Source organism: Cheilinus undulatus, linkage group 21 (assembly GCF_018320785.1).
Source record: "Cheilinus undulatus linkage group 21, ASM1832078v1, whole genome shotgun sequence".
Classification (NCBI taxonomy): Eukaryota; Metazoa; Chordata; class Actinopteri; order Labriformes; family Labridae; genus Cheilinus; species Cheilinus undulatus.
In genome coordinates this window covers 5,422,072-5,439,171 of record NC_054885.1, presented here as the reverse complement: position 1 = coordinate 5,439,171, position 17,100 = coordinate 5,422,072, and the positions used below count along the sequence as shown (strand labels likewise).

The 17,100-nt window shown below is 38.3% G+C and overlaps 1 protein-coding gene across 1 annotated transcript in view; it reads right to left on the bottom strand.

The window, feature by feature from the left end:
• Positions 1 to 17,100, bottom strand: part of usp43b (ubiquitin specific peptidase 43b) — a 135,712-nt gene that overhangs the window by 45,812 nt on the left and 72,800 nt on the right. The window contains exons 4-6 of the mRNA XM_041778623.1: positions 11,905 to 11,997; positions 5,224 to 5,359; positions 3,550 to 3,694 (exon numbers count right to left, since the gene is read on the bottom strand). Of these exons, the coding sequence (XP_041634557.1) occupies positions 3,550 to 3,694; positions 5,224 to 5,359; positions 11,905 to 11,997 (374 nt within the window). The remainder of the gene's footprint in view (positions 1 to 3,549; positions 3,695 to 5,223; positions 5,360 to 11,904; positions 11,998 to 17,100) is intronic.

Below are 17,100 nucleotides of genomic sequence, written 5' to 3'. Positions count from 1 at the left end.
TTCTCTTATTCTGGCTGACATACCTGTGGATTCCCACCTCTCCTCATCAAACAGCCTCGGACTGATTCTAAGAAACCGCGGGAGTCTATGCACTCATCATTCCTCTGCTCTCTGAGGCTTCTTTTACTGTCACGCAGACATGCAGGATAAGCCAGACTAAACACGAGCAGACGACGTGAAAGCCCATAATTAAACACCTCTGCCCCTACAGAGATCTACTGTGGCTACAGAACCCCCGATCCCATTATCTCTATCTAGGTTCAAGGACTCTGAAAAGAGGGTTTTAACCAAATACATGCAGGTTTTTTATCTTAAATATCAGCTTTCAAAGATAATTTTGAGATGACTGCATTGTGCTTTAAACTAATAAACGGAAACCCTCTGAGCTCTAAGCTATTTTTTTAACATTTCATCTCACCTGGACTTTTTGTCTTGAACATCTTGTAAAACATTAACCCTGTGGTGCCCAGTCAAGTTCTAAGTGTCCTTTTCTTTAGGAAAACCTGGGCTTTAGGAATATGTGTGCTTCAATATCAGTGGAATATAAAAAAAAACAGTTATGCGACTATATAGACCAAAAATGAAACATTTTTCCTTCATCTTGTAAAAGAAAATATTCAAAGTATCGTATAAGTTAAATAACTTTTGGACTGTAAATCATCGGCCCTTAATTGCTTTTCCCCTGACAGCCCTCTGTTGTGCCTTCCTAATGCTTTTCTAGAGAGCCTGGAACTTTGCAGACTTTCTGGGGTCTTTAAAGATTAAATACACATCAGTAACACTGATATTGGATGTCTTTTAATCAATTTTTTGATCATTCCTGCAGTTAGATGGTTAGCCCCCCAACATATTGTCTGCTTATATCTCAGAATGCATTGCAACAGGGCTGTGACAACCAACGGCAGGCTGGTGCAAGTGCACAGGCTTTGAAACTGAAGAAGAGAGCCTGAATGACTCATAATAGAAAAAAAGACACAGAGAGGCTGTGATGTGTCTCTCAGAGACTGCAATTTACAAAAGCGCAAGTCTTTTTTTTGTAAAAATGTGAATATGTTGAAGACTCTTTGTCAAAGAGTTTTTTTTTTTAAATTCTTAAGCCCAAAAGAGATGGGAGAGCAAATCAGTGCAAAAAACCCTTAGTCATCCATGTTTACTGTGTTTAACAGATACAAATAGTTTTCTTTTGTCTTTATAGTCTGATAACTTTTTAAAAATTCAAGTGAGATTACTGCAGCACACATATTCTTAATGTCCTGAAGAAAAGGATGTTTAGCGCTTGACTGTGGACCACAGGGCTGATGTTTGACAAGCTTTGTAGGACAAAAAGTCCAGACGACACACAATGGTTCAAAAATAGCTTAGGGCTCAGAGGGTTAAGTCGTGAATTATCCACTCTTTTCTTTGCCATTTATTTTGACTGGAAGTTTTTTAGGTGAGCTGTTTCAACTACACTACACCCGTAGCGGCTCCAAAAATGATGGTATGGTTCTTCTCCGACCAAGGACAAATACTTTGGGTCAGTGTTAATTTCGTCGACTAAAACTGTGACTAAAAATGTTCATCAACAGCCATTTTTCCATGACAAAAACTAGACTAACAAAAATAGATATGTGATAACTAAAACTGACAAAAAGTAAGTTTAGTTTTTGTCAAGATGACTAAAACCAGACTATAATATAATGTAGTTTTTGTCGGACATTCAAAATCTGTGATATTTCTCCACTGTGGGTAAATCTGTCAAGAAACAATGCAGCTGTATCTATTCTGCCTCTCAGCTGTAGAAAGCAGGGATGTGCAGAGAACACACTACCATGACTCGGTACAAAATTTAGGGAAGAAAATAAATGCTTGGACTAAAATTAAAGTCTAAAATGTAAAGAACTTTATATGGACTAAAACTAGACTAAAACTAAAAAGGACAGAAATGACTAAAATGTGACTTAAACTAAAATGCATTTCATTTAAAGACTACAATTAAAAATAGCTGCCAAAATCAACATGGCTTTGGGTTGAAGCTTTGCAAGATGGATTCACCTGATGACAGACTTGGAGTTTGGCCAGTTAATCTGCTTTTCACTCCTGCTTTAAGGGAACACCTGAAACACTTAAAAATGCTGTGACACTGTTGCTAAACTATCGTGTGAACAGTGGGGGGATGTAAAGTGAACCTCTTCAGAAGCTTCCTTGTGTTTTGAAGACAGAATCCAAGTTTCCTCCACTGGCATCAAATACCTGAGATTTTAAATTAAGATATAATAAGGTATTAAACCTTAAAGTCTTGTTCTGAAGTGAAGTAGCCTCCTCTGTTTGTGATTCGAGATTGCACTGACAGAAATGAATAAGCACATTATCACTGTGGGGAGTTTTTGGTGCCAGGGACGAGACTTGAATGTGAGATCACCCGCCAAAGAATATTTGGAAATAGAAAACTGGCATCCTGGGTGAAGCATTCATTTCTGAGTTCTTTTATCTTTGCTGTAAACAGAAAACAAGCTCGGACTCATATTCTGTAGAAATTAGATCATACTTCTGCCATTTCCATGATCTGTTTGTTATTGCTGCTGATAAAGAACAGCTTTCCAACAACGCATGACCCTGCTAGAAGAGGATCAGAGTATTAGAGTACATCTTTTACAGCAGCTGATTGAAGCATTTACTAAACAACAAAGCATTCACAGAGCTAAACGTATAGAGACTTAAAAACATGATCTTCTCCTCTTCAGTGAAATCTTGGGGCTTCACTGATTTCAGTTAGTCATGTTTTAAGATAAAACCTCCTTCTAGCATGAGGCATTTTCATGCATTCACTCCTAAATCTGCACACGTGACAACTGCTACCCACATTTCCTAGATCTAGCACTGTTCCTTTAAAGAAAGAGGGAAACAGGACAATCTGCAGAGCAGAGGAAAGTGTTGAGCGGTGATGTAGAGTCTCCATATCAACCCTCCTGACAGAGACGGTGAGATCCTAGGAGGGGGAACTGGGCCTGTACCGGCATGCAGACAGTCAGTGGGGCCTCCCTTTAGTCAGTGCAGCTTTGCGCTTTTATTGAGCGAGATAAATTAAAGCACTAAAAGTCACATTTTTAAGGTACAACCGCGGTGTCGACACACTGTCGGGGCTACGATTAACAGCCCTGTGAGCAGAACCTATTTGTTTACACCACAAAACAAGAAACAAGGGGACACTTCTGAGGAGACGTTTTACATCGGCAGCTGAAAAACACGTGAAGTAATGACATAAATCTGATCCGGCAAGAAAAACTCCACATGTGGGATGTAATTCAGGGAGCTCTGAGGAGTTATATACTCCTTAATGTGCTCCCAAAGGGCCTCCCGCTGTAAGCTGCATTCCCTGAGGGTTTCATTAAGCAAAGTACATTCATAAAATTGGATTGTTTGCTTACTGATCTGTGCGTAAAATCACATTAAAGCAGTGGAAGTAATAATGCTGCAAAGCACTCCAGTTCAACTCAAAGCTTTACAGAGTTTGAGTAAAAATAGCAGCTTACTTTGATTTTAGTTGACATATTTATTTATGCAGAATACCTGAGATCCGTGCAGAGCCTCCTCTGATGTAAAGGGGCGGAGCCTGGAAGGCGTAGATGACATCGTTCTCTGAGATGCTGGTCAGATCGTCTTCATCAAAGAAGGAGCGATGGAAGCCGGTGGAGTAGACCTCTGTCAGGATCACCTGCAGACAAACAAACGCACAAATAAAAACGTGTTATTCTAGTTTTCATGATTCCTGCATGCACATATGAGGACATCACATCCTAGCTTTCCTACAAAATAGTAATGATTTATATGATTAGAATTTTTTAAGTATTTGTCTGAAATTTCCATAGAAGTGTGAGTTTTTTATTTGAAATACTAGGAGAATTTGCTATGGAATTTTCATTAAATTTCATGGATGTTTTTGGGAATATATCTCGTAAATTTTTTAAGTATTCTCATGGAAATTTTTGGGATTCATTGGAAGATTTTTGCAGTGAAGTTTTTTTTTTTTTTTAAATGATTTTCATGGGGAGTTTGGAAATTTTCATGCATCTTCCGTGTAAATTTGGTAAACATACTTGCAATTTTGGGGGGAATTCTGCTTTGAATTTTTTAAGGCATTCTCTAGGAAAAACTAGGAAAATTATTTTATAATTGTAGTAGTTTAATCAGGAAGGGGAGTGACAGTTAAACTTTCTAGAATTGTCTGGAAATTTCAGAGAATTTTTTAGGATTTTTGGAATTTTTTTGGGGGAATTTTCTGTGAGATTTTAGGGATGTTTTTTTAAGTTTTCAGGAATTGAAAGGGGACTATATGATTAGAATTTTTGAAATAATTGTCTGGAAGGTCTATTGAAGTGTGAGTTTCTTTTGAAGATTTTAACAGTGAAGATTTTTATATCATTTTCATGGGAATTTGGGAAAGTTTGTGTATGTTTGGGGAAATTTCATGCATTTTTCATGAAATTTGGTTAACATATTTGCAGTTTTGGGGTGAATTTTGCTTTGAAGGGTATCCTCAAGAAAACTTGGGAAATTAATTTTATAATTTAAATTTTTTATTCTAATCTTATAATCATCATTTTTTGGATTGTTGAAATCTTTTGGGGGGGATTTTCTTTGAGATTTTTTTTTTAAGTTTTCAGGAATTGACAGGGAACTTTTGGTAAAATTTGATCAAAATTTAGGCTTTATGTTAAAGTGTCACTGAAACATTTGAGGAAAACATTATTATTAGGCAGTTTATTTGAAATTGTAGGGACTTTGAGCTGATATTAGACATTATTTTTGGTCAAAGGACAAGGCTGAGATTTAAACTTATGAGGTATTACTGAACCTAAAAAAGTGAGATAAACTAAAAATGCATTTTAAACAAAAGCTCTGGAGGTTAAGGAAGACATAAATAATTGTAACTATTAAAAAATTACTTGATCAGCAAGAATATAGTGCCTATAAAAAGTGTTCACCCCTCTTGAATTTCTTTACCCTTTTATTGACTTCATTAATCAATCGTGTTTGATATAATTTCGGCTTTTATAGACTAAAAAAATACAAAAAAACCCTTTCAATGTCAAAGTGAAAATAGATTTCTATGGAGTAATGTCAATTAAACAAAAATATGAAATATAAAAAAGTTACTGCATAAATATTCCCCCCTTCAAGCCAGTATTCTCAGAGTAATGTACCATTCTCTCTCCTCTCTGCAGCTGCAGTCTTTTATGTTACCTGGTCTGGAGAAATTTTGCCCTCGTCAGCCACCATCCTCCTCAGGCAGGCCACGGAGCCGAACAGAGGCACGGCCAGCCCGACCCGCAGGTACCTCTGTCCTTTGGTGCTGAAGACCAGGATCACACAGAGCGGCCTGCAGACATGAACAGACACAGCGCCGGTGATGGAGGGGCAGGAGGGACAAAACAAGACTCTCATGAATAAATCAAAACATTTTAGCATTAATAATAGATCATTAGGACTCAGTTTTATGTGTGCCAAATAATGGAGTCTCTGTTGCATTTTTAAAACAGGGACCGTTTGGCTCTGACCTCTCTGGAGGAGCGCTGACATGAGCCGGGTGTAAAGGACATTATGGCTCCTCTGACTAAAAGTCCACTGAGGAGGAACACGAAGGAAAGAAGTCTAGCAGGTACCTGTGGGAGTCTGCAGCCAGGACACTGTAGCCGCTGGCACACACACATTATATTACTTTTTTTTTACTGTTTTCTAACACCTCGATGTAATAAAAGTAATTTCAGAAGAGAGATAAACTTTAATGATGCCTCGCAGGGATACTAAAGTGTCACAGCAGCAAAAGAGAGCAGCAGAAACCTTTGCATAGCGCAGACAAGTAACCTTAAAAAAGAAGAATTAATCTTAGGGGGTAAAGAAGAAGAATTAAATTCATACTTGTATAAAGGGCAGAACATTTTCCCTGGAATATAAATGGGATAAAATCACCGCTAAACAAGAAACCAGCAAGCCAGGAATTGAAAAAGTAGGTCAGGTCTTGTCATGCAATTAAATTCTGAGTGATTGAAATGAAAAGTTACTGAAGCAGACGTCTGAGGACGCCATTTTTATTAGATTACTGCCACTCTGAAGCTAATTCAGGTGTTATAGAAACACATATTTCACACCAATGCATTTAGGGATGCAGTCATGGTCAAGACGATGAGCTGATGTTCAAACTGAACATCAGAGGGCAGAAGGGAGGTGATTTAACTGACTACTGACATGATGCGCCATGTTGGTGGTCTTATACGTAACTTAGTGTGTTACTTAGGTGTTCCGACAAGAACACCTGTAGCTCAGGTTCCTCCCATTTCTCTGGATCTTTGCTGAGATGTTTCTACACCTTGACTGGAGTCCACCTGTGTTAAATTCAACTGATTTGGACGTGATCTGAAAAGGCTCACCCCTCCCTATAGAAGGCCTCCCAGCTGACAATGATATCGGAGCAAAAACCAAGCCATGAGGCCAAAGGACCTGCCTGCAGAGCTTAGAGAGAGGATTGTTGACAGGCTACAAATATATATCTGCTGCACTGAAGGTTCCCAAGAGCACAGCAGCCTCCAGAATTCTCAAATGGAAGAGGTATGGCACAACCAGGACTCTTAGAAGAGCTCCAGAGATCCTGTGTGGAGATGGGACAACAACCATCGCTGCAGCTCTCCACTGATCTGGACTTCATGGCAGAGTGGCTAGACCAGGGGTGTCAAACTCAATCACAGCAGGGGCCAGAATCTGAATTCAGGTCTAAGAGGGCCAAACAGAGTCAACGTTTAACCTGAAATTGTTAACCTCATTTCAAAAGTAGAACAAAACTTTGCTCTGAGGATGAATGATTGTGAGATTAATAAAGTCAAACTGATACGTTTAAAGGCTCAAAAGGCAAAAGGCAAACTTATTAGTTCAAAAGGTCAGAACACAAAATTAAAAGACAAAATAATGATTTTTAAAGGCCAATATATGAGATTAAAAGCAAACATTATTAGTTTAAAAAGCTGAAATATGGGTGAACATTTAAAATAATTAGTTTAAAAGGTTAAAAAATTGACTTGAAATTCAAAATCATGAGTTTTAAAGGTTGAAATATGAGTGAACATTTAAAATAATTAGTTTAAAAGGTTAAAAAAATTTACTTTAAATTAAAAATACTTAGTTTACATGGTTGAAATATGAGAACATTTTCAAAATCATAAGCTTAAAGGTAAAAATGTCAAAAGAAAATTCAAAATTATGAGTCTCAAAGGTCATAATATGAGAAATAATGAAAATCATGAGTTTAAAAGGTCAAAATATGAGAACAATATCAAAATCATGAGTTTAAAGGGTAATAATATGAGGAAAAACATCAAAATCATGAGTTAAAAAGGTTTAAATATTGGAATTTTTTGTGAAATGTAAAAAGAAAATTCAAAATTATGAATTTAAAAGGTCTAAATATGAGAAAAAATACAAAAATTGTGAGTTTAAGGTCAAAATATGAGAAAAAAAATCATGAATTTAAAAGATGAAAATACGAGAAAAATAACAAAATCATGAGTTTAAAAGGTCAAAATATGAGAAAAAAATTAAAATAATGAGTTTGAAAGATTAAAATATATGTAAAAAAATATAAATCATGAGCTTAAAAGATTAAAATATGAGAAAAAAACAAATAAAAATGTTAAGTTTAAAAGTTCAAACTATGGGAAAAATGAAAATCATGAGTTTAAAGGTCAAAATGTGAGAGAAAATATCTGAATGAAAAAAATGAATGAATGAATGAAAAAATATCTAAATGTCTGATGAAACTGAAATTAATCTGTGGCCTCAACTCTAACGAGGCACTGCTCATCACCTGCCTAACACTAGCACAACAGTGAAGTATAATGGTGGCAGCATCATGCTGTGGGGGTGTCTCCCCTTGCAGAGGAGAGCAGGAGGTCTGTACTTTTACTGTAAGAACTGTAGACAACAGTTTTATTGTTATTGTATTAAATTCTACTATTTCATAGTACCAGTACAGAGGTAAGCATTATCATCCTGGCCACTTGCTTGTTGTTAGTTTAGCTGAAAATTTGCTGCTGTTTTTACTGCATGATTCATCCGAGTGTTGCAGGAATTGACCATGGACCCTGGCAAGAAAAAGTCCGGGATGGATGACGGATTGGCCAAAGTCCACGTTTGTCATTAGGGGGATCAATCTTGCAAAACTTTAATCAGACACTGACCAGACCAATCAGAGTCATTTGAGGAGAAAGAGGCATGGCTTAGTAATGCTGCAAGGTGGCAAACAACGGTGGCTTGTACAAAGATTAGCATGGATGCATTTCAACATTAAAAGAGAAGCAGAGAACCAGACTGAAGCTGGAGTTTTTTGTGCATATGTAAAAGACTAATGGCTAAAGATTAAGGAGAAGGCCAGTCAGATTTGAGGAGGACCCCTGGCACTGTTAAACACAGCCCTGCCTCTTATTTCTGACATGGACTTCATTAATATTCTTCAAGCATATCAAATCAGTGTTTTGGCCGGAGCCATGAAGTCATTTATCAACATGCAGCATTGATAAATGACTTAGTGGCTCCCTCATCAACTCTGAAGATTGAACTTGCTGCTTCTGGATTTTGTTTGGCAAAAGAATAAATACCACGGACTCTGTTTGCATCTGAAAGGAAATATTCGGACTCCTGGTTCTCTGATTTCAGCGGAGAAAAGACGACTTCAGTAACTGGCAGCTCTGATCAAACTGCGGCTCGTGGAGGTGTCTCAAATTTATGTTAATTTAATTTATCATAGTGTGTTTCTGACAAAACACAGAAACGGCTAATCAAGACTCTGGCCTACATAGAAACCATTTTTTCACCAAAAAATTTACTTTAAATAAACCCCATAAACAGCTGCCTTACTCTTACTCTTACTCTGAATGAGAGTGTGAAAGGTGACAGAAGCGTTCATGTTTACATTCAGAGAGAGCAGAGCGCTGCCAAAGGACAGAGTCCAGTGTTTGGACTGCTGGGCAAAGAAAAACTTGGTTTAGTCACAAAAAGAAACTTGTTTTAAAGGCTTATAGACAAGTGTTGGCTGGGAGAGCTGAACCCTTCACACAAAGAAATACAATTTAAAAATGTTTTAAAGACAATCCATCTGTTTCCCCTTCTGTTTATCCCCTCTGAGGTGTTTTTTCTCCGACACACAGTAAAAGGATGACGTGACTAAATATTCAGGCCTTGGCGTGGCGTCAGAACAAAGCTCTTAAAAACAGTTTCCAAAATTAGACGGGATGTTGGCTGAACCATTCTGACCTATTACAGAGTTAAAACTAAAATAAGCAGGCAGGAGAAACCCTGGAAAACCATTACAGTGATCACACACCTCGCTGGTTTAATCTCACAGAAAAGAGCTCAACATGCTGCTGAGTAGACGGTAAATGTAAGACATACCAGCTCTGCCAAATGCTTAGGCTTCAGTTTAAGTGTTGATGTTATTGAGGATATTCTTCTCTTTACGTACAATTAAAAATACCACTGACCCAGTCATTCTGCAGTTTTACTGGCATTGCTCATAATAAATAAGACTTTCTAGATAGACATGTTTTATATCTGACCTGAATAATAATCATTCTTACAAAGAAACAAAAAATGAATTCTATTTTTGCTGTAGTACAATATAGCCTGATTAAAATGTCAACCCCTTTTCCTGACCCGAATTACCTTTTTTATGCTAATTACAACAATGTGAATGGGCAAATTGTTTATAATATTAGGAAAGTTATGGCAGAGTTCACAGCTAAGCCATGATCAACACAAATGCCAGGATGCCAGAGAATAAAGTAGAGGGAAATGAAACAACTTTAAGGAAACATATTGAAAAAATTGGGAGGAAAAAATAAAATGCAAAAATGAGTTAAAATAGGCAAAAATAAGTCAAGAAAGGCAAAAAAATGGTGAAAAGCGGTTAAAAAGTGGCAAAAAAAATGGTTTAAAGAGGCAATATAGGTCAAGAAAGGCAAAATAGGGCTGAAAACCAGTGGGAAAAAGGGGAAAGGGGCAAAAAATGGGTTTAATGAGGCAAAATGGGTCGAGAAATAAAAAAGGGGCAGAAAATGGGAGTGAAAGTGCTGAGATGCGGCTAACCAGTGGCAAAAAAGGGTTTAAAACGGCAAAATAGGTACAGAGAGGAAAAACTGGTCAGGAAAATAGGTGGGAAAGTGGTCAGAAAGTTGCAAAAAGGGGTTATAGAGAGGAAAAATTGATCAAGAAAGTAAAAAAGGGACAGAAGACAGGTGGGAAAATGGGGAAAAGTGGTTAAAAAGTGGCAAAAAATTTATTTAAATAGGGCAGAAAATGAGTGGAAAAATGGGCGAAAGTGGCAAAAATGGGTTTAATGAGGCTAAATGGGTCAAGGAATAAAGAAAGGGCAGAAATTGGGAGGGAAAGACCTGAGATGTGGCAAAAAGGGGTTTTAAATGGCAAAATAGGTCAAGAGAGGAAAATGGGGCAGAATCTAAATGGGAAAGTGGTCAGAAAGTTGTGAAAACGGGTTAAAGAGAGGAAAAATTGGTCAAGAAAGTCATAAAGGGACATAAAACAAGTGGGAACATTGGGAAAAAGTGGCAAAAACAGGTTTAGAAAGGCAACATAGGTCAAGAAAGGAAAAAAATGGCACAAAATTGTTCAGAAAGTGGTAAGAAAGTGGCAAAAAGGCATTCTATAGAGGAAAAATTGGTCAAGAAAGTCAAAAATGAACAGAAAATGGAGAAAGTGGTTAAAAAGTGGTTTAAAAAGTGTCAACAATGGGTTTAGTGTAGCAAAATGGGTCAACAAATGAAAAGAGGGGCAGAAAATGGGTGGAAAAATGGTGAAAAGCTGTTTAAAAGTGACAAAATGGGTCAAAAGAGCCAATATGGGTCAAGAAAGGCAAAAAGGGGCAGAGAATGGGTGGGGAAAAATGGTGAAAAGCAGTTAAAAAGTTGCAAAATATGTTTAAAATGACAAAAAGGGGCAGAAAACAGGTGGGAAAATGGTGAAAAGCAGTTAAAACCGGTAAAAAATAGGTTGAAAGGGGTAAAATGTGTGAAGAAAGGCAAAAAGGGACAGAAAACAGGTGAAAAAATGGTGAAAAGCAGTTAAAACCGGTAAAAAATAGGTTGAAAGGGGTAAAATGTGTGAAGAAAGGCAAAAAGGGACAGAAAACAGGTGAAAAAATTGTGAAAAGCAGTTAAAAAGATGCAAAATAGGTTTAAAGAGGCAAAAAGGGGGTGAAAACAGGTGGGAAAATAGTGAAAAGCAGTAAAAAAGTAAAAGTAAAAGTGGCCAGGAATGGTTTGTTGAGGCAAAAATGGGTCAAGTAAGGCAACAAGGGGTAGAAAATGGGTGGAATTGATGAAAAGCAGTTAAAAACAGGAAAAATGGGTTTAAAAAGGCAAAATGGGTCATGAACGCTGAAAGGGGTGGAAAAATGTTGAAAAGTTGTTAAAAAGTGGCAAAAATGGGAGTGAAAAAATTGTGGAGAAAGCCCAATAACAGCTTTACCTACTTTTCAGCTCAAACATGGAGTCACTGTCAGCACAGATGCTAGCACCACCGCTACTGATCCAACACACACGCTTTAATATGCCAATAAATCACAACTGTAGAGGGCCCATTCTCTGGGGTTTTCAGGGGCCCAGTCTAGTCTGTGGGCGGGGCTAAGTGTATGACATCATGTAATGCTATGAGCAGCCTACCTAGTCTCCAGTTCAACTCTGGTTCAAATAAAAGTCGGATAAAACTCATGGCTCAGGCAGCTATTTGAGGAAAAAAGGGTCATTATGTGCTTTTTAGACAAGGCACAAATTCAAGTTTTAAAGTGTTGCTACCACTTCTTTAGAGCTGTTTCATTTTCCCTCAGAAAGGATCATTGATCTGAAATGGATTAAAAAAGCTCACCTGGTCTGTCGGAGAGGGATGGGGAGGGAGATGCAGAGGAAAGGGTCGAAGGTGTTGCTCTGCTTCAGACAGTGAGGGCAAGTCAGGGACGATCTGAGGAAAGAGAGAGAGAGAGAGAAGCATTAGCTTTAAAAATCAGCTGAGCCGACCTCACCAGAATTCCAAATGAACCCCGGAGTCGTTCCTGATGAGGTCTGACAGGAGAGGAGACGTCTTAATCTCGTTACTCCAAAGTCAAAAATGAACGCGGTGTTCCTGAACGCCTTGATCTGATGGTGAGAACAGAGACCACGGGTGATGTAACCGGTGAGAAGAAGGGAGACGGGGGGTCGGGCGAGGGGTGTTAGTAGTAGAAGAGGTCCCCTGGGGTGAGCGTGCCTATAAACGGGGACTAGCGGAGCAGGTTTCCATCTTCTTGCATCACTTTTACGGTGCTATGAACGCTCCTGTGACACCTTGAAGAAGGAGGATCCTTCGTGATTTTTCTCTCTATGTCAATGTATAAGACCAGTGTGAAGGAAAATGTCTGCGTGCATTCAGCAGTGATTTTCTGTTACAACACTCTTCCAGTGAACGTCTTTTCTTCCTGATTAAACTTGTTTCAATGAGTCCCGCTTGGCCTCTCTGATCACTGGGAGAGATTCTGTAAACTGTCCTGCAATTTAATTAAACCCTGTGTCTAGAGTTTAGAGGTAATCTATGCAGGATTTTCAGGATGAGACGTTTAGTAAATAGACTTTAATGAAGGGAATCTTTAGGTGCTTTTTAATCAAGTTTTTTATTGCCTGAAAGAGCATCAGTGTGCAGAAAACAGAAGCACGTTTACCCTCCTCATCTAACTGCAGCCACTACTCAGGGACCCAAGTTAACAAAATATGCTCTTTAGACCCCACGCTCTTTAGAAAATATAAATCTTCATAGTTTTAACAATTAGTAGTCATGAAAAAGTGCAGAATCTTTATTTTGTAATGCAACTGTTTGGGCATGGATGAATCTCTGAAAAACTGCAGGAAAACTCCTGCACACTATTAAAACTGAAATGCTGACATTGTTTTTGTGCAGTTTAGGCAGTATGGAGGAGATTGCCTGCAATTGTTTGTATTTGAAGAGAGAAATGACCCAACACTGAGCGCCTAGATATCTACTTTCTAATGCTACTGATCATTTAAATACCAGGGAGTGCATCATTACTAAAACATGCATCAAAAAGCTCTAAATTCTGATTTTGATATCCAATCATAAGAAATTAATTCATAAACAATGTGTCAGGAGACTCTGAATCAAAAAACATGATAAAAGAGCAGGATGGGGAATCATGGGAGTGAATCTGTGCTACACACTAGGCATTTCCAAGTTGAATTCGCCCACCTCAGTTGCTTCTTGTTTTCAATTGAAGAGTCTATTCAACAAAAAAATACACTGCATAAAGAGTATTTTGAAAATAGTCAACCAATGTTTTTGTTTCAGGGATGAATTTCACACATAATGAAAAAGAAAAGCTAACCAGACACACGTCTGATAGACTGTTTTATTTGGGGGCAACACCCCATACATGTTGTCTGTGCAGGACAGAACCGTTTTTGGGTGAATAATCTGTCATATTTACTACGGGCCAATCAGAGATTCAAAACATATGATGCAATAGGCTTGTGCAGCCGTGGGGAGTCGACTGCATAATGCAAGTTTCATAGGCAGCTCCAATCATCGTTCACATTCAGTGGAGCCAGCTGGGGAATCAAACAAATGCAAAAGTTAGTTGGGAGAAGAGCAAAACTCATTTTTGCTCTTTTTTTAAAGCTACAATATGTGTAGCTTTGGCACTAAAATGTCTATATACATTTATTTTATAAATCAGTCATGGTCCATATAATTTGGCTTTGTTGACAAATAAAAAACCCTCTTTAATGTCAAAGTGAAAACATGTTCCTTTAAAGTAATTTCAATTAAATAAAAATTATGCAATGAAAAATAAGCAACTGCCTAAATATTCAACTCCTTTAAAGTGACTGACCTAATCCAAGAGAGGTCCAACCTGTTGGTGCTTAGTAGTCTCACAATCTAAAGGTCCACTGGTGAATCAGTATTCCTAGCTACCATTACACCATGAAGACAAAAGAACACTCCCACAAACTCAGAGAATAGGTTACTGAAACTATAAGTCAGGGGATGGATACAAAAACATTTCCAAGGCTCTGAACAGAAGACATTGTAACACTGTAACAACAAGGTGAATGGTCAATTTTCAAAGTCAGAGAAATCCTTAATTTTTAAAGTTGTACTGGACCATTCTTTGTCAGCCATGACAAAAATGACACAATTACCTATGCCATAGAAATACTGATGCTAGTTAAAGGCTGCTGCAAAATGTAAAGTAAACTGTTACTGTTCTGCTGCTGTATCATTCAGGTTTATTGCTCCTGTATCACAACTAATCTCTGACACTTGTTGTAATTCAGTTGCCCGAGATAATCCCGTTGCTGTGTTATCTCCCTCAAAAGAGAAGTCAGATTAGTGTTTTTGGCTATGCTAATATCAGAAATCCCATTCTGCCTTGAGTTTGATTGCCAAGTTCAGTTTTAGTTATTTGCCTTGAAGTACGCCATGCAGTCCCCTTGTGCTGGTTGACAAAATCTAAAACAAGGCTTTTTTTCTGTTTTTTATGACTAATGTACAGTAAAAGTCTGTCTTAAGTCACTATTAGCAGTGAGAAGACTGAGCACTCTGTGTCTCCTGCATTCAAAAACATTCAGGCTATCTGTGATGCTGGTACAGTCACAGATACACCAGCATGATGCTTGAGGCAGCTGCTCATTCATGTGAGGCCAGTCTAAGGTGAATTTTTTCTAGCTATCAGCAGCACTTTGTCTGTTAACAGCACACACGACAGTAAAGGTGTCTAAAGCAACATTTGGTCCTGTCATAATCAGAGTAGGAGCGTGTTTGTAACATGGATCTGCGAGATGACAGATGTGGAATCTGACCAATCCATTGCATTTGCAAAGCTAAAGAAAAGCTGTTAAAAAGTGATGAAACCTTTCTAGTTTGCTCCATGATTAACTCACCCAGCATCCTGGGATAGCTGGCACTGCAAAGAAGGGAGAACATGCAGCTTTTATCAGCTTTTCTCTGTCATTAGGTGAAATTCATCCATGAAATAAAAATGGCAGATTAATGCTGTTATGTCAGGTGAGCTTGGGTGACAGAGCAGAGCTGATGTCTGAGAATAATCATGATCTATCACAAGTTTGCAGCACAAAACATGAATGAGAATGACAGCTTCCAGTAGGAGTTAATACACCTTAATGGAGCAGACTCTGACATAAAATCCTCTATATTAACTAAAGCAGTGTCTGCCATTGTGGATGAGACATTAAAACTGCATATTTTTTCACTTTAAAACAATCAGAAACTGAAAATACATCCAAAATAATCATGTCTAAATGAATGCAGACATTTCAGAGTGAAACTTCTATGTACTGCATCATTAAATGAACTCTTCAAATGTGTTCTTCTTACATGGAGGCACCTGACAGAGGCTGTGGGGGAGCCTGTGGGGGAGGCTGGGGGAGAGAATAAAGCTCTATTCAAGCGAGCCCAGCTGACTCTGCCTCTGAGTGGCTCTCTCCCTCTTGGCAGAGCAGAACGGCCACCCCACGGATGTCTTATTCTCGCCAGGAAACAGCGAGGCTAACCGCACACCATGCATACAAATCACACTCGGGCTGCACTAAAACATAGATGTACCCTGCGCCGCTCTGAAACACTTAAAAAAGAGAGAAATGAGTGAAGGAGGAGGTGATATTAGGCTGATGCTCTAATGGAGGAAGTGTGTTGAAAGGTGTGTGTCCCTCACGCTGGAGAACTCACTACCCACACGCCGCCGGAGCATCGAGTTTCCCCTGTGATACATCACACAGGTATCTTTATCTCATTGATTTCCTGTCCTGAGAGACACAATTAAAAAAACAAAACGTCTAAACAGATTAAAATCAAATAGATTGGCAGATAATCATCCACCATGCCTGGCAGATCTGCTCCGTCTGAGGATGAATGCAGGTTTATTCAGCGTGCTACTGCTCTGGAAAGGAAAAGGCATTAAACATAATGTGGACCTCATAATTCACTAATAGGAATAATTATACACACATAATAAACAGATCCATTATATGGCTCATAAACTCCATAGTATCAGTTACACAATCCAGACCTTTAAATCATAATAACCAGAAGAGGGATCAAAACAAAGAGAGCACAGTCATGAGTTCTGCCTTCCTCCGTAGTATCTGTAAGGTTGATTTAAAATATCTTAGTGTGCACAATATTTTACTTTATTTATGGAAAAATCAAAACAACATGAAAACAATGTAAATGAATCATGTCCTGGGATAAGCAGCTGTAGATCCGGATATTTTTCCCATGAAAAGACGAAGCAGATCAGTGAAAAGTCGGCTGAAAACATCACGACAAAAAATACAGTTGACGCCAAGGATAACGGTGATGAAAGCAATCTTTTCCTTGGTGAAGAACTAAGCCAATCAACATTGAGGCCTCAGTGGTGCTTCCTGTTTCCCGCTGCTATTGCGCCATTTCTCATGTTGACAGATCTAGAGCTAAGTTGTTGATTTCCATAATTTTATAACATGTAGTTTTACTTTAAGAACATTAACCCTTTATCTACTGACCCAGTGCCGCCACTGTGTTTTATACGTCCGGATTATTATTACCATAACTCTGTCAAAGTTTGTCTGATCAGAAAAATTCTAATGGTGTTGGAAAGCTGAAAATTCTGGGCATGGGCACATATATGGTTCATTACGGTACTTGCAACCATATGGCGTGGGCATTCATACCAAAACACCATAGCAAAACACCATAAGTATCGCGAGACTGCTACACGGATTCTCAACACTGTAACTCCTCGGAAGCTTGCTCAATCTAAAAAATTCCAACACAGACAGAGAGCTGAGAATCTGTGCTTTCCAGCAATATATAATGTGTGGTATATATATTACGGTAAAGTCAAACAGCACCACAAAAACAGCAGCTTTGGCAGAAGACGAATGAGAAAGGAGAGTGGAAGGAGAGGAAGAGAGTAAAAGGAAAGCGAGCAAGAGTGGTGTTTTGTTTTCAAAAAATAGCGTTAGATAGTGGCATGTGTGTGTGTCTGTCATGTGCAATAACAATATGTTACTTGAG